Source organism: Pleurodeles waltl, chromosome 10, assembly GCF_031143425.1.
Source record: "Pleurodeles waltl isolate 20211129_DDA chromosome 10, aPleWal1.hap1.20221129, whole genome shotgun sequence".
Lineage (NCBI taxonomy): Eukaryota > Metazoa > Chordata > Amphibia > Caudata > Salamandridae > Pleurodeles > Pleurodeles waltl.
The window spans coordinates 1,010,387,064-1,010,405,421 of record NC_090449.1 but is presented as its reverse complement, the minus strand read 5'-3'; the positions used below and the strand labels follow the sequence as shown (position 1 = coordinate 1,010,405,421).

General features: G+C 45.2%; 1 protein-coding gene across 1 annotated transcript in view; it reads right to left on the bottom strand.

The window, feature by feature from the left end:
* The window catches only part of BFSP2 (beaded filament structural protein 2), an 86,638-nt gene that overhangs the window by 42,914 nt on the left and 25,366 nt on the right, over window positions 1-18,358 (bottom strand). The window contains exons 2-3 of the mRNA XM_069211904.1: window positions 15,371-15,453; window positions 12,645-12,801 (exon numbers count right to left, since the gene is read on the bottom strand). Of these exons, the coding sequence (XP_069068005.1) occupies window positions 12,645-12,801; window positions 15,371-15,453 (240 nt within the window). The remainder of the gene's footprint in view (window positions 1-12,644; window positions 12,802-15,370; window positions 15,454-18,358) is intronic.

The following is an 18,358-nucleotide window of genomic DNA, read 5'->3' as shown; positions in this document are numbered from 1 at the left end:
CCCATGCAGCATGTTCACAGTGTACACACCTGTTTTTCTGGAGGACCGTAGAGAGCGTGTACTGGGGGAGGACCTCATCCACTAACTTCTCCAGCTCCTCCGAAGTGAAGGCAGGGGCCCTTTCCCCAGACTCATGAGCCATCATCGCTCCCAGACCATGTCACAGCAGCACTTGCAGTGTAGGTCCTCTCCTGTCGAAGGTCAGGTATCAAGTGAGTGAACAGACAGAAAATGGCATTCACGTCCGCGGCGGTGCGTACCGTCACCGCCGGCGTACATCGTCATTGGCTTCTGGGACCCATAGGGTCCAATGTTAACCAATGCAGGATTGCACAGCGGTCTTCGACCGCCTACCGCGACTGTGCGACTGTGTTGAACGCCAGCGCAGTTACCTCATATCCCCTTGTCCCACCTTACAGGTCAGGTAGCCGCCATTTCAGGGTGCCACATGGCATTAATAATAACTGCGTCACACCTATCTAGGCCTTGCATACACACAGTAACAGGCACATTGCGGATTAATAACTGTGTGCAAATGACATTTTGTGATACCTCAGTGTTGGCTGACTCTCTACTCGCTGTTCTCGTCCATAGGGCACGTCCGCTGGGGCAGGTGATGAGATGGCGGCATCCTCCGGTGTACAGACCGCTGGTGGACTTGTCGACAATGGAAGAGAGACACGTAATAGTCACCTACAGACTTGATCGTGGTACAATACATGAACTGTGTGCCCAGTTGGAGCCAGACCTGATGTCAGCTATCCGCCATCCCACAGGGATCCCCCTGCTAGTGCAGGTCCTGTCAGTACTCCATTTCCTGGCAAGTGGGTCTTTTCAAACAACAGTGGCCATTGCATCAGGGATGTCCCAGACAATATTCTCTGACGTGTTGTCCAGTTGTCTGCCCTGCTGAAACACATGCGCAGCTACATCGTTTTCCCTCAGGTGGAGGATTTGTCCACAGTGAAAGGTGACTTCTATGCCCTGGGACATATCCCCAACATCATAGGTGCCATTGATGGGACACATGTGGCCTTGGTACCCCCCGCAGGAGTGAACAGGTTTACAGAAACCGGAAGAGCTACCATTTGATGAATGTGCAGATGGTGTGTTTGGCCAACCAGTACATCTCCCATGTGAACGCTCAATTTCCTGGCTCAGTGCATGACGCTTTCATTCTGAGGAATAGCAGCATCCCTTATGTGATGGGGCAACTCCAGAGGCACAGTGTACGGCTAATAGGTGAGGACAAGGACCCTATACCCTGTGAATGGTTCCAACAACTCTCTCTTCCTCCACTTCCAAACCTTCACCCTCTTCCCACCCCAGTGTCTCTAAGAAGCTTTTCCTCTCTGCCGTTGACCTCTTCCCTACCTCTCCCCCCTGTCCTTCACGTCGGGCCAGGGTGGTCACAACCCAGGCTAGCACCTCAGCCACCCAGTACATGGCCACAGTAGTGTCGGCAGCTACTGCAGGTGGGAGAGGCTCCAGGGAAGCAACCATCAACACTGACAGCGTGCCTGCACCTGCTGCCAAGGGGAAGGACAAGGAGGCACCACCAGCTGCCAAGGGGAAGGGCAAGGAGGCACCAAAAGCTGCCAAGAGGAAGGGCAAGGAAGCACCACCAGCTGCCAGTGGAAGGGCAAGTAGGCACCACCAGCTGCCAAGGGGAAGGTCAAGGAGGCACCACCAGCTGCTAAGGGGAAGGGCAAAGGGCCTGCACCTGCAGGCAGGACAGACAGGAGGCCTGGTGCTGGGACTGATTCTGAGCCCCCACTACCAACCATGGCGGTTCAGCCGTCCGAGGCTGCAGGGGAAGGGCTGGAGCCTCCCCCCACCACTGGCATCCCCGACACCAGCACAGCCACCAGCACCACTGCCAGCAGCAGCAGCCCCAGTGGGCAGCCTTCCGAGGCTGCAGGGGATGGGCTGGTGCCTCCCCCCACCACTGCCTGCACCGCCACCAGCACCACCACCAGCACCACTGCCAGCACCAGCAGCCCCAGTGGGCAGCCGTCCGAGGCTGCAGGAGATGGGCTGGTGTCTCCCCTCACGACTGTCAGCCCCAACACCAGGACCGCCACTGCCACCATTGAGCAGCCGTCACCACCGGCGGGCAGTGTGTAGTCCTACCTCCATTGGCTGTAGTGCGTCCTGGACCCTGCAAATCCTGTGGGTCGGACACCCAGGTGAGAGACTGTGACCTTGCACTCCACAAGATCTGCCTCACAGGGTACAAGGCCCCCTCCAGAACCAGTGGAGAAGCCATCTACTCAATTCCCCTCCATGCAAGGATGAAGCACACAGGGCACAAGGCCTTGCACTCCCCAGGACAGAGTGATGGGCATGTAGCCCCCTCCAGGACCAGTGGTGTTGTACCATCTTCCGGCTGAAGTGCCCCCCCATTCCCTGTCCCCCTGAGGTGCCTGTGTATTTTCGACCTGATGCCCCTGCAGTGTTCTCTCCGTGTTGTTGCAGGAGTCAAGTGGGACCTCTGCCTATGTGATGTGGCCCTGTGGCCCACGGACATTGAGGACTGGGCAGTGTCCCTCCACTTGCATATATGTATATACTATTTTGATTTTGAATCATAAATTTATAGTATTGTATCTCATTACACTCACTTTAATCAATTCCTTTTGTCCTTGCATTATTCCTGAGGGGTACAGTGTGTATATGTAATGTTACTGCATCTGTTTGTGTGTATGGTGTTGGGCGTGGGGGTGGGGGTGTTGCGTGTTGCGTGTGTGTGTTACTCTCTTTTTCCTCCCCCCTCCCTTGTGTGCTAGGTGGTAGTACTCACCGTGGTCGTCTTCACCGGCGTTGATGTTTGTAGTGAATGAGGAGGTATACAATCATGGGAAATATGTTCAACTCGGGCTCCATGGCATTGTGGTTCTTCTTTGAGTCTCAAGAGATGAGTCCTTTGCCTACTGTGGTCTGTTTCTGCCGTACTTTTGATGTCGTTGGTACCGCCCCGGAAAAGGTGGCGGATAGGCCTGTTGCAATACAGTGGGCGGTACATTGTCTTCCACCTGGCTGTTGGCAGTTACCACCATGGTGCTTGTTGCTACCGCCGTGGCAGTCGGTGTGTTAAAGTGGCTGTCTGTGTGGGCGGTTTCCGCCGTGGTCATAATTCCATTTTTTTTACCGCCTGCCTGTTGGCGGTATTACCGCCACTTTATCACTGACCGCAAGGGTTGTAATGAGGGCCTTAGTCTATTTTTCAGATTTTACTTAATGCTTTATTTTCCCTAGATTCTGACAGCCTTCATAGCAGTTGATTTCTATGTATTTTGATTGATTCAATGAGACAGCTGCTGCATTTGCATGTTTCATTTTCCTGTATTGCACTTTAATAATTTAATCTCTCACTTGTGCCAACATCTCAGAGAAGGCAAAACCAAATTTTCCAGGTATAGATAGAAATAAGAGCTATTTAAAGGTAAAATTAGGAAACTCATAAGACTCCACACAATACTCGTTAAAAGGCCAAATTATGTGTTCTGCATATCTGAATGGAATGCAATAATCCCAAGTTATAGTAGAAACTCGAAACAATTGAATTTAAACATGTCAAATGTGAAAATAAAAATGAAAAAATGCAGAAAGAAAGTGTGAGATGCCCAATGTGGGTCTGATATGAATGGAGAAGTATTCACACATGGCTAATTATAGAGTGGGGGTTGAAATGTTGCACTGTCATGAAAACTGCAAATAGTGTTATCTTAGTGGCAGCCGGGATACAAATTGCTTGTGGTTGTAAGAGTTTAATGATGAACTTTTTCATGTGTGAATGTGTGTGGCTGCACAAATAAAGAAGACTGCAGGCCTTCCTCTTCGTCAATAGCCCCATAGCAAAGGTTAAATCTATTTTATCTTTGTTAAAATAATTTTGTATGAGCACCCAAATCATGAGTATGTGACAGCTGGAGACTTTAATCTTCGTAACCTGGGTCAGGAGGCTGTGCTCCCTGAGAATTCTGCAAGAATGACCTTAGGAAAATGTTTCAAAGATTTTGGATTGAGAACGACTAACCATAATGAAATTGTAGTTGGCACACTTTTACCAACATGTTGAAATATTTCTACGCTAAATTACATTTTTTTAAATACAACTCTGTGGGCTACATGGCTAAGTCATCAGGTTATTAACTGAACCGAAAGCGACCGAAATCGGTCTTGGAGTGGCAAAGCATCTGTCCTATATACCTACTGGGAAGCAGCTATCATCTAGTTTATGCCCATTGGCAAAATGGATCAAATGGGGCACGGCTTGTTCCTCCAAGTGTTCATAATGGAAACATGCCAATGGTTCTCCAAAGCTCGAAATTGGTGCAAATCGGGTGGCGGACTAGTGGGGAACCATGATTAATATGCTCCATGGGGCTATCAATGGCTCCAGCCAGCATTGGCAATTAGGGGTTAAAAGAAGCGCAGCTGACAAATTTTCAGCATCCCAGGAGTACCAACGAAGCAAAAAGGTGTGCAGGCAGGTGGAATCATGATACAGGAAAAATAAAACACCTTCTATGGAAGCTTTTAGAAAGAACATAAGAAAATAATTTGGAGACTAAAGACAAAGGACACAGAGGAATGCTGGATACGAATACATGCATTGATGTCACCAAGGAAAAGCAGAAAATTCTGGGGTTATGTCAGCACCCTGCTATATACATCTTCCAGCAAGGATAGTGTGGTTTCTGCTTGTGACTGGGAAAGTCATGTGGTAAAATTATATGTGGATCCCGACTACGTAGACGCTCAAAGTGCCACAGGGGTGCAACATGTATTAGATGGCCTTGATAACAGGACGCTAAATGTTACTGCCAAGTCAGTGCAAACCATCCTTAGCAGTATTCAGCGTGATGAGGCTCCAGGACCAAATGGCTTTCCAGGGAGCATCTTCATGGATGACTACGATTTTTGGGTTGAGCCCATGGCTGTTCTATTCTACGACTGCTTACATTTTTCTGTGGTCTCGGAAGCCTGGAAAGGGTCAATACTGCATCTAATCTATCAAAAAGAGAACATCACTTGACCTGAAAATTTTAGGTTGATAGCATTATTGGATGTGGACAGTAAGGCCTTTGCAAAGGTCCTTTTATAAGATCTCAAAAACTGTATCACTGAAAAAAATTATACCCATGTATCAGACCGGGTTCAGATCCAGTTCTTCCACTATAGATAATGTACTTGCTCTTTCATACTTTAGTGCAAAGGCACCGAAGTCTCCATCCCAACCGCTCTATGCTTGCTTCATTGACTATAGTGCGGCTTTTTATGGTGTTGAACGCCATACTCTGTGGAAGAAACTGGCCGCATGGGGGATACCCAAAACGTTGCTGGTGTCTATAACTGTGCTATATTCTGACACCTGGGTGTGAATTAAGATATCTCAAATGCATGCAACAGAAAAAAAAAAATACTAACAGAGGCCTAAAACAAGGCTGCATTTTCGCCCCCACTCTTTTCAATCTTTATACGGCCGACCTGGATGCGGAGTAGCTTAAAGGGAATACATTCCCCTGAAACTGGGTCAGACTGTGCTCCCTATAATTCAGTATCCTGACGATCTGGTCCTGCTCGCCCAGACTCGGATAGGGCTGAAAAGAGGTCTGGATATATTGCATCGCTACAACCTAAAAAATGCTTTATGGGTAAATGCGGCCAAGACTAAGGTTCTAATTTTCCACCGCCAAACTAAAAAACATCAGATGAAATGGAATCTCGGCCTGCTAAAAATAGAGACAGAAAGTAAGTATCACTATCTTGGAGTTTGGATATCAGACTCTGGTAAAATCTCACATCAGGCAGCATCATTGGCAGAAAAAGAGGAGAGAACTACTATGCCCTGTCCAAACTTTACCATCGGCTTAAATCTCTGACTGCAGAGTCAATTAGGAAAGTCATCAAGGCCAAATTATTACCAACAATTACCTATGGCCATCTTGCATATCCTGGTAGGCTCACCGCATTGCTTGAGAACTGTCGAGTAAAAGCCTACAAGAAAATATTTCAGATTCCTAGACTCGCTAGGCATGGATGGATATGTCTGGAATTTGACCTGGTAAGGATGGATATAGAATGCAAAAAGGATGCAATCAAGTTCTATCACTGAGTTTGCAGGGCCAACACTGATAGCTTGCGGAAGTCCTTTAAAGCAATCTTTACAGATAATTCCAACAATTGGGCCAAGTACATAATGAGCGCCGAGGAATTCTTCGATCTGGCTCCTACTTACGTGCAAGATTCCCTTATAATGACGGCCCAGCTAAAAAGGACTTTGAAAGAGCATGGAGTGCGAGCCTCAAGGGAAAGTGATATTGCTAGTATTATTAGGAATATCAGTGGGGCTGATGGTCTAGTGGAGTCATATGTGGCTACAAGCGACCAACCATACTTAAAAGCAGCATTGAGTGCTCAGTGCTCATGCTTTTCAAAGTATTTTGTGGATAAGACTCGGAACTCTTCTTGCCTGGGAGTATAGACGACATTAGAAGTTTCCACATGGTTTCCAGCAACAATGTACCTTGTTTAAATATCATACTGAATCAGTAATTCATCTTGTATGCTGCTGTCCGGGATTGGCCTCAGAAAGACACTTATTGCTAAAGCCTCTATTTTTGAAATGTTGGTTGAGAACATGTAAAGAGGTCCTGAAGTACATGTTCACATGTTGCCTGCTTCTTGAGTTTTTTTGCTGGAGCAAGCAGGGCCCTTCAGAAAGTGCGGGCAGTCTTGTCCGATTTTATGGCACATAGGTAAATACATGAGCATTGGTTAAGTCGATGACCTGTACATAGGTCATGTGTGGTGGTTTTGTGTTTTGAACGTTATTACTTCTAGCATCCCTTGTTAAGATCGTAGTAAGATCTCCTTGTATCTCCTTATTCCAAGAGGATGATTTTAAATGATGGTATGCACTATTTATGCACGTTAATTCCTCACCCCAAGAGGGTGATCCTAAACAATGGTATGTACTATTTATGTACTTTAATTTCTTCATTTTTCTCAAGTCCCTTTATTAATGCTGCAAGAGGATGATTCTAAATGATGGTATGCATTATTTATGCACTTTAATATCTTAATTTTTCACAAACCCCTTTATTAATGCTGCAATGATATAGTGCCTGATATTGTGCACTTCTTTCATTACCTTACTGTTCTGGGTGATTTGTAATATTTTACAAAGGAGGAAGTTGTTTGTTATGACGAAATGTAGCATTTCTCGCTAACATTGTAGTATGTTAGCCCTTGACAGTAGCATGCTTCTTAACATTTCTCCATCTATTGTTAGTAGGGGAGTATGCATCCTATTCTGTCCGTGCAGGCAGATGACAATCAGGGAATGCACTTTTGGTCACATATTTTACTCACTTGGGGCCAGATGTAGCAAAGAAACATTTTGCGACTTGCAAATAGCGAGTCATAGCGACTCGCTATTTGCAACTCGCAAAATGTTATGCAGAATGGTGTCTCAGACACCGTCTGCGAGTCGGTATGGGGTCGCAATGACCCACCTCATTAATATTAATGAGGTGGGTCGCAAATTGCGGCCCCATACCGACTATGGGCACTCACTGACATGGAGGCCTGCTGTAGTCAGCAGACCTCCATGTTCGTGACTGCTTTTAAATAAAGCAGTTTTTTTTTCTTTTAAGTGTAGCCCGTTTTCCTTAAAGGAAAACGAGCTGAACTTAAAAAAAAATCCAAAACCTTTAGTTTCGGTATTTTTTCAGGGTAGGTAGTGGTCCAAGGGACCACTACCTGCCCTGAAAAAATAATTTGGGGTCCATTCACAAAGAGGAAGGGGTCCCATGGGGACCCCTTCCAATTTGCGAGTGGGTTACCATCCACTTGAAGTGGATGGTAACTGCGACACCATTTGCGACCGCATATGCGGTCGCAAATGGTATTGCATACCACTAGGAATCGCAAATAGGAAGGGAACACCCCTTCCTATTTGCGATTCTGAAATGCATTTTGCGAGTCGGTTCCGACTCGCAAAATGCATTTCTGCATAGGAAACTCCGGTTTGCGACTCGCAAAAGGCAATTTTTGCCGTTTGCGAGTCGCAAACTGTTTCCTACATCTGGCCCCTAGTTTTTTGATTCTTATTCCTGTCTTATTTGTGCAATGTACTGTTTTATATACAGGCAGATGACGATTTGTGACATGAGAATGTACTTTGGTCGCATATTTTACTCATACACCTCTTCTGCTTTTTATTTTGTTTTATCTGTGCAACGATTTTAAGTAATCATGCAATAAAGTTATTTATTAATAGCTCCATATAAACATAACATTTTGCACAAAAGAAACACAAATACAAACTGACACTCATATTTTAGAGTGGAATAAATGTAATTTAACGTGGGGATTATTAATGCAACACTATTTAGACATTGCTTCCCCAAGAAAATACAATGTAATTAATGTAATGTCAATGGATACACCAAAAGCAGAGATGTTACTGGTGGATATAATGTTTGTGACAAATTGCTTTAAAGATAGACACACAGGGGCAGATTTACTGAGTTTGCACACAACGCAACACAGAAATCAAAGTTTCTGTGCTGCAGTGTGTGAAAAGCAGGGAGCATATTCAGGAGCGGCTCGCGGCAGAAGGGGTGGGGCGGTGTGCAAGGGGCGGGCAGGAAATTAAAATAATATATATATATTTTTTTAAAGCACTTAACTTAACGCCCCGTGCCGCTCCACTCCTCCGTCTCCTCGATGCAGACACAGGCTCCCTGCCTGCCCTGCGGCCAATCCTGGTGCTGCTCAGAGCAGCGTCAGAATTGGCTGGGAGCGCCCCGCCAGGGCGCTCCCAGGCAGACTGGGAGCCTGTGTCTGCTCTCTCCAGCCCGACAACTGTGTTGCTGGGCTGGAGAGAGCCTACTGAGCATGTGTGTTTGGTTTTCTTTTAAAGGTTTTTCAGCTGCCGCTGCTGGCGCGGGCGACACTCCTCCGCCCTAATGGAGGAGCCTCCCCTGAGCATATTTACTGACATATGGTGCTGCTTTCCTATCTCCCTCTGCTGGTGCTCTTTAGGCTTCCATGCGCTAATGCACACACGCTTGCCCCATACTGTAATGCTGTGTACATGATGTCACTGTTTTGTACTGGAAGGATACCCTTTCAGTACAAAAAACTATACTTGGACATAGTTTAACACTTTTCCCACTGTGTGTGTGTGCTGTACAGTGCAGCACACAAGCAAAGTTGAAAAGGTTTAAGAAAAAGAAACCTTTTTGTAAACTTTATGCTTGCATCAAGGAGGCATTCGTTTTTGGTGCAATTCCTGCCTCTTTTTAGTACATAGGGTTTTGTGTCAAAAGCCATGTGTGGGTGCATAGAAGAGCCCATGTATCATACATGGAACACACACTTGACACAAAGTAACACAAATTAGCACAAAGTGCTACTTTGCGATTTCTTAGGGGTAGTTACCAACGCAAATGAACACTTGTGCTGCAAATGTATTAGTAAGTCTGCCCCTAAATATACGTTTCACACTCCAGCTGACTTATGGTGCAGCCTGTGCAGAAAACCCTGTTGCCAAACAAGTTAGTTGCAGGTGTTGTTCTGTAGACTTCTGAAAGTTTTGGAACTTGTGCGTTGAATGGTGAATGCTGTGAGATGACATTATTGATTCTGTGGGGAGGAGATGTGGCCTAACAACTAACTTCCACAGTGTTAAACGCCTGCTACTTTTTGAACCCCAACTTCCCCCTTTACTGATTGGTAGAGCCCTAGAAGTGGCACACTAGAATTCATTGTGTTCCCCTTAAGAACCTCTTTTAGAGATGGCACTAATCTATGTGTGTATATGTAAAGAAATGGCTCCCTGTTGCAGTTACCCCCCACTTTTTGCCTGATACTGATGCTGACTTGACTGAGAAGTGTGCTGGGACCCTGCTAACCAGGCCCCAGCACCAGTGTTCTTTCACCTAAAATGTACCATTGATCCCACAATTGGCACACCCTGGCATCCAGATAAGTCCCTTGTAACTGGTACCTCTGGTACCAAGGGCCCTGATGCCAGGGAAGGTCTCTAAGGGCTGCAGCATGCATTATGCCACCCTAGAGACCCCTCACTCAGCACAGCCACACTGCTTACAAGCCTGTGTGTGCTAGTGAGAACAAAATGAGTAAGTCGACATGGCACTCCCCTCAGGGTGCCATGCCAGCCTCTCACTGCCTATGCAGTATAGATAAGACACCCCTCTAGCAGGCCTTACAGCCCTAAGGCAGGGTGCACTATACCATAGGTGAGGGTACCAGTGCATGAGCACTGTGCCCCTACAGTGTCTAAGCAAAACCTTAGACATTGTAAGTGCAGGGTAGCCATAAGAGTATATGGTCTGGGAGTCTGTTTTACACGAACTCCACAGCACCATAATGGCTACACTGAAAACTGGGAAGTTTGATATCAAACTTCTCAGCACAATAAATGCACACTGATGCCAGTGTACATTTTATTGTAAAATACACCACAGAGGGCACCTTAGAGGTGCCCCCTGAAACTTAACCAACTATCTGTGTAGGCTGACTGGTTCCAGCAGCCTGCCACACTAGAGACATGTTGCTGGCCCCATGGGGAGAGTGCCTTTGTCACTCTGAGGCCAGTAACAAAGCCTGCACTGGGTGGAGATGCTAACACCTCCCCCAGGCAGGAGCTGTAACACCTGGCGGTGAGCCTCAAAGGCTCACCCCTTTGTCACAGCCCAGCAGGGCACTCCAGCTTAGTGGAGTTGCCCGCCCCCTCCGGCCACGGCCCCCACTTTTGGCGGCAAGGCTGGAGGGAACAAAGAAAGCAACAAGGAGGAGTCACTGGCCAGTCAGGACAGCCCCTAAGGTGTCCTGAGCTGAAGTGACTCTTACTTTTAGAAATCCTCCATCTTGCAGATGGAGGATTCCCCCAATAGGGTTAGGATTGTGACCCCCTCCCCTTGGGAGGAGGCACAAAGAGGGTGTACCCACCCTCAGGGCTAGTGGCCATTGACCCCCCAGACCTAAACACGCCCTTAAATTTAGTATTTAAGGGCTACCCTGAACCCTAGAAAATTAGATTCCTGCAACTACAAGAAGAAGGACTGCCTAGCTGAAAACCCCTGCAGAGGAAGACCAGAAGACGACAACTTCCTTGGCTCCAGAAACTCACCGGCCTGTCTCCTGCCTTCCAAAGATCCTGCTCCAGCGACGCCTTCCAAAGGGACCAGCGACCTCGACATCCTCTGAGGACTGCCCCTGCTTCGAAAAGACAAGAAACTCCCGAGGACAGCGGACCTGCTCCAAGAAAGGCTGCAACTTTGTTTCCAGCAGCTTTGAAAGAACCCTGCAAGCTCCCCGCAAGAAGCGTGAGACTTGCAACACTGCACCCGGCGACCCCGACTCGGCTGGTGGAGATCCAACACCTCAGGAGGGACCCCAGGACTACTCTGATACTGTGAGTACCAAAACCTGTCCCCCCTGAGCCCCCACAGCGCCGCCTGCAGAGGGAATCCCGAGGCTTCCCCTGACCGCGACTCTTTGAATCCAAAGTCCCGACGCCTGGGAGAGACCCTGCACCCGCAGCCCCCAGGACCTGAAGGACCGGACTTTCACTGGAGAAGTGACCCCCAGGAGTCCCTCTCCCTTGCCCAAGTGGAGGTTTCCCCGAGGAATCCCCCCCTTGCCTGCCTGCAGCGCTGAAGAGATCCCGAGATCTCTCATAGACTAACATTGAAAACCCGACGCTTGTTTCTACACTGCACCCGGCCGCCCCCGCGCTGCTGAGGGTGAAATTTCTGTGTGGGCTTGTGTCCCCCCCGGTGTCCTACAAAACCCCCCTGGTCTGCCCTCCGAAGACGCGGGTACTTACCTGCAAGCAGACCGGAACCGGGGCACCCCCTTCTCTCCATTCTAGCCTATGTGTTTTGGGCACCACTTTGAACTCTGCACCTGACCGGCCCTGAGCTGCTGGTGTGGTGACTTTGGGGTTGCTCTGAACCCCCAACGGTGGGCTACCTTGGACCAAGAACTGAACCCTGTAAGTGTCTTACTTACCTGGTAAAACTAACAAAAACTTACCTCCCCCAGGAACTGTGAAAATTGCACTGTGTCCACTTTAAAAATAGCTATTTGTGAATAACTTGAAAAGTATACATGCAATTGAAATTATTAAACGTTCCTAATGTACTTACCTGCAATACCTTTCAAACAAGATATTACATGTTAAGATTGAACCTGTGGTTCTTAAAATAAACCAAGAAAAGATATTTTTCTATACAAAACCTATTGGCTGGATTTGTCTCTGAGTGTGTGTACCTCATTTATTGTCTATGTGTATGTACAACAAATGCTTAACACTACTCCTTGGATAAGCCTACTGCTCGACCACACTACCACAAAATAGAGCATTAGTATTATCTATTTTTACCACTATTTTACCTCTAAGGGGAACCCTTGGACTCTGTGCATGCTATTCCTTACTTTGAAATAGCACATACAGAGCCAACTTCCTACAGTATAACTCAGGCTTGATTGGACCAGTGGCCTCCATAAACATAGAAGAAAGACTATCCAGGGAGCTATACAGCAAAAGTGTGTGACACACAGCAATAGTTTGCACTCGTTTGAGTGCCTCTATAACCCACCTCTTCATGATTGCTGGACAGCAGACCCAGCTCCGCCTTCATGCTCTCTATCTGACTCTCCAGGTCCATTTTTGTCAAATTGGCGTCATCAATCACTTTGTAGAGGGAGTTAATTTCCTCTTCCACTGCTTTTCGGAAAGGTTGCTCGTTCTCATATCTGGAATGACAGGTTGTCAAGAAATGCATGACCTGCAATACCACAGCCAGGACCGGCCCTGCCTTTTGGGCACCAGTTATCATTTATCAATGCCATTCCTCCTAGATCTGTCCTCAGGCAGATGTTATGCAGCACAAGTCGAATTGGTAACAGAAAAAGACAGTCTCCCAGTGATTTATCTTGTTGCGACATGCAATCTATCAGGTGTGTGGAAATGGGGAATGCAGACTATGTGAAATGCATTTGAGATTCACATACAGTGTTGTAGAGAAACATGCACTGTACACTTTGCACTTAAAAAACAAATTATGCTATTTTCACAGTAGCTTCGTGTTCTCCTGTCCTCATAGTGCAAGGGTGTCTGCATTGAGGGGAGTGAGTGTTTATGTGCAGGAAGGGACACCATCCTGCTCATAAACAATCATCCATGGAACTTTGCTTCATCTATTTGTGCTGCAGAACGCAGCACACATAGAAAAAGCAAAAAACAAGGAGGAATAAAAGCATTCCTCCTCCTTTTGCCATGCTAATACCACCCCTGGGGTGGCGTTAGTTTTTGGTGCTGCCACAGATTTACGATTTTTTGTAAATCTGGGGCAGCGTCAAAAGCAATGGGTGTTGCAACAGAATACCCACTGCAAAACCATTTGCACACCCCTCTGACACAGAAAACTGCACCGGATGGGACCATACTTACAAGGAGGCGTAAAGCTACAAAAAGTGGCGTTACACCTCCTTGTAAATATGTAGCAGTGGTTAGTGGCACCAGAGTGATAGGGCCTTTTAAATCTGGGCCTTTTTTTGGTGCAGCCATGATGCTAAATCTATTTTGGGATTTACAAAGCCACAAAAATTGCAATTCGCATACCTTTTTTTATTTTAAAGTAACGCATCGCACTGCCTTACCTTAACTTGCATCAGGTAGGAGTTACATGGATGGTGCTTGGGTGTTCCTGTGCATCCACTCATGTGTTTGGATGCAACACCATAATTGCAATAGTTGTAAACATGGGTTAGTACTAAAATGGTGCACCTACCAGAGGCTGGCCTACAGAAGAGAAATATCTTTATTTCTCCTGATTTTGTCATTTTTGCATGTGAGCTGCCTTGTGCAGCACACATACAAAGAGGAAATAGCTTCAAATGATAGCTTTTTTGCAACAAGGTATTCCCTGCTGTACAAAACTATCCTGACCACAGTGCAGGCACCCTTGTGACATGCTGCAAAGGTGCCTTTGTTAGTGCTAGTTAGCCTCAAGCGTGCCAGCGGTAGAAGAGAGCAAAACTGCAGCATATTTCGAATAATATTGAGCAGTTCTGCTGTTTCCCTTTCATACAATGCAGCATCTTTAGTTGCTGCACTGCGGTGCGTTACGTGAAATGTTAGTAAAATAGCCCTTAGATTCACAAAGGCACCTTAAAAGCTTCTTGCAGGCTTACACCTAAGTTTTGGTGTGGAGTTTGAACTTCTGGAACCTAAAATTGTCTCTAGGAGCAAGGTTGTAGGTGTACTCCTGAAAATCCTTTGAAGAATCCCCATTTACACCTGTGCAAAGGTGGTTTTGTATGCATACCTGTCCACTCTGCACAGTTAAACTCCAGCAAATATCTTGTAGAGAGCAAATGTACTTTTTTAACTCCCACCCATTTTCTTTCTTCCCTGAAAATGTTTGCCTTGATGACTCCCTCCCCCAACACCTTTGCTACTTTTAGGTGTGTTACATTCCTATTCCCACCTTGGAAATAGTTGTCGATTTACTCCTGCCCTTGACAGAAATAAAAATAAAATCGTTTCCAGGATAACAATTGCCTGAGAAGAGGTTTGTTGATACATACAAATTCGTGTGTTTGTAAGTGTGCACAAACTTTCCTGAGCATCGTCGCCCTGGTGGAATACCCACCCCTCCACTTGAAGCAGATATACTCCCAGATACGATTACCCTAAATCAGGGTAAATCATGTGGAAAAATAATGTATGCGTGCTAATTCACAATTTGTGAGTTTAAGAATGGATCTGCCTTCATAAATCTAGACCTCTGCATGTGCAAGATGAGCTCCGATGCACAAATGGATTCGTTAATCAGGCCCTTTTCGTTTGCATTATTTTAAATAATTAGACACCTTTCATGAATTGTGTATTTGAAAGCATTATGTATCATTTCCACAATAATTCTGAATACATTTGAGTCCTAACCAGGCATCTGTTACAATTAGCTGTGATTGCTCTTCAAAATGATTTATTCTGTGTACATGCAGAATAAGTTCAATATGATGTGTAGTATTTTTCTGTGCTTAAATGTATGCTTCTTTTTGCATTTTGTCTAGTAAACTGAAAGAATCCTTGCATTTTCCACGGACTGTGCATTTCTGTCATGAGATACATTTATATGTAACATTCCAGACGTCTCTGTGAGTTTTTTGTTTTACTAAAGGTTTTGTGCATCTGTGGAAGAAAATCTAAATTTTTTACAATTTCTCAAACTGCAATGCAAGAAAAGGTAGAACTATACGATCTTGTGAAAGGGCAAATCGAAAAGTATGGAGAGCATGTCCACACCCAATACTATACCTGTCCTTAAAATCTTCGCCGCAGGCTTGGATATTCTCTGTCTGTAACATGAGGCGAGCGTTCTCCAGGACAGCATCGCTCACCTGAAAAAAAGACAATGACATGGTTCCTTAAGTCACTATATTGTCAAAATATAGATCTCATCTTCAATAACGCATAACCAGCTGTGCACAGGTTGCTTTTAGTTGTATGGGCGTAACCAGGTTCATCCTACACCCTGTGGAATTGACAACATGTGACAATGCTCTTTGACAATAGAGTGAAGGTCATGTGTCATGGTGTGAACAATACCCATCACTATGCTAGAAGACCACCCCAGGCTAATCAGGCCTTGCATGGCTTTGTAAATCCCAAATAAGCTATTGCGTTGTCCTGCAATGCCTTGCGCTGCACAGGGGTGATGCAAAGGCTTAGTAAATCTGGGCCTTGGTCTGTAGCTTAGAGCTTGCTGTGACATTCTTGATTACTCTCTTGCATCTATCTCAATTCTCATTTGTGACTGTTACTAATTCCTTTGCTCTCATCATCTTGTTTTATGAGGCCTTGTTCTATGAGGTCTCACTTTTACAGAATACATTTCTGCAGTTGGAGTCCATGCAGTGGAGGCGAGCCTCACTACATTCTCACTCTTCAAACACTTCTGCAGTGGTAGTGCATGCAGTTTCAGATTTACTGGTAAGTTTAGTGTGAGCCCTAAAGTGATGCAATAGAGTCCTACATGTTACACAACAGCCTGAATGGTATCATCAATCCAGTTTTGCGCACAAATAGATATTTAAACTGCAAGTTGATGCAAGCACACTAATAAAAAAGCATTGCATCACAAGTGTGAAACCCCTCATAATCCATGCAAAGTAAACAGAACATGGCAGGAACAGGAACTTATAGGAGTCCACACAAAACCAGATCAACTAAAGTAGGGTGACTAGCTTTTGCATGGAATTCTAGCTCAAAATAAAACTGAGCATGCATAATTGGTAAGCTGAACATGGTGTTTCATTGTCAAGAAATAATACATTTTATGAAGCTCACCATGGGGCACTTGTCTGCAAGCAGAATTTTGTACTGGAGGGAGCTCATGCAAGACATTTATAGCTCACCTTGCACTATGACACTTTATTTTGGCATTAAGATACATGGCATTTTTACCATGAGTGCAGTCTGTCATATTTTTGGCACATGACTGTTAATGAATGTACTCCTGCACAATATTCTCCTGTACATGCAATGCAGTTTTGTATATTTTATGGCAGCACTGTGACGTCTGATTTGTTAGTGAATCTGATTCCTAATTATTTAGCACTTATATCAGTATTTATCATATGTTCAAACTTTTGATGAAATCCATTCAATGGCAAAGCCGTGCAAATTGCTTTTTTCTGCTGTAAAACTGCACACTCACATTTCTAATCCTACCGGAAATTAACTTTATTTTTAACGACTTCTGCGCTGCATATGTGATGGTTAAAAGATGTGGCACAATTTCACATCAGACTTATAAATGATCTCAAACCTCTTTCTGCTTGAAGACAAGGGCCAGTCTAATACTGGCGCAACCAGTTTCTGTACATGTTTTATGCTGCTCCACAACTTTGTGCCCTACAAGTGTCACTGAGGCTTGTCTAAATTTACACTTGGAAGCCTTCACAGGCAAATCCTACTCTTTCAGCACATGCAACATCCCTTCTAACCTTTTATGTTGCTGTTTTTCACCTTTCAGATCACAAGAATATAGGGCCTGATTACGACCCGGGGAGAAGGGATTACTCCATTACAAATGTGACTGATATCCAGTCCTCCATATTAAAAGTTCCATAGTATATATAGGAACTTGTAATACAGCAGGTGGGATATCTGTCACGTTTGTGATGGAGTACTCCTCTCTGCCAAGGTCGTAATCAGGCCAGTAGTCTTTTAAGTGAAGACAGCATACCTTGGACCTGCAAAGCACTGCTCAGTGTAAGTTTTATTGTTTGTGTCCAACAAAACAATGATATTGCATTTTGGAACTCTATACAGTGGGGGCAATAGTTGTATGGTCTTAGGTAAGTGATAGATTTTGATTTAAAAGTTCTATTGAGATCATTTAAGTCCACACATATACATATTTTTCCACTGATCTTGTGGGTTACAACCAAAGGAGCCATCCAAATAAAAGATTAAATGAGATAAGGGCTATCTAATTTCTCCAACATCTCAATTTACGTTTCCATTTGCTTATGGTGCTAATTGGATTGTTCTTGACCAGCAAAGGGAAGGTAGCAATCTTGTTCAGCACTTTTATATGCACAAACCTTTTCAGCTTTTCAGTTGTGAATACTTTAAGGACTTTCTTGTGACACACCACCCATAAACCAAAACACAACTGTGGTTCACTATTCTTTGCGGAACCTAAATTGTGCTTTTAAGTACTGGGGGAACATTTGGTGGCCAAACTCTTCTGTTGTCCTAATCTGACTACTGATGGTCCTTCTTTGTCATGTGCGAACTAACATTCACCTTTGCCCATTGAATCTATACATTAACATTTTCAGACTCACTAATAATAAGGCTTTGGCTGCTATAAGCTGCTGTGGCAGAAGCCCTCTAATTTAAAGGTATCCACAATGTTAGCAAATATTTGATCCCAAACTGGTTTCCACATACATAATAGGAGCCACTGTGGGGAAAACAACTTGCCAGCAGGCACCCCGGGTTTTGCTATTTGGAACTCTAAATCCCCCGGGCCCTAAATGAGGTAGGAGACCAAGGAGGTGCTAGATATCCACTATAGCCTTGTTATCCACCTCCTCTAAATCAGTTAATTTCCACCTAATTATATCAATACTACTAGAACTGTATATTTGTTGATACGCCTTGTGGGGAATCAACCAATTACTGAACTTGGACTGGAAATGTTCCCTTGCCACTTTTATGGCTACTATGGAAAATGAAAAACTTAAGCCTGATACCTCTGTCTACCTAAGCCCTCCCATCTCCATCCAACAT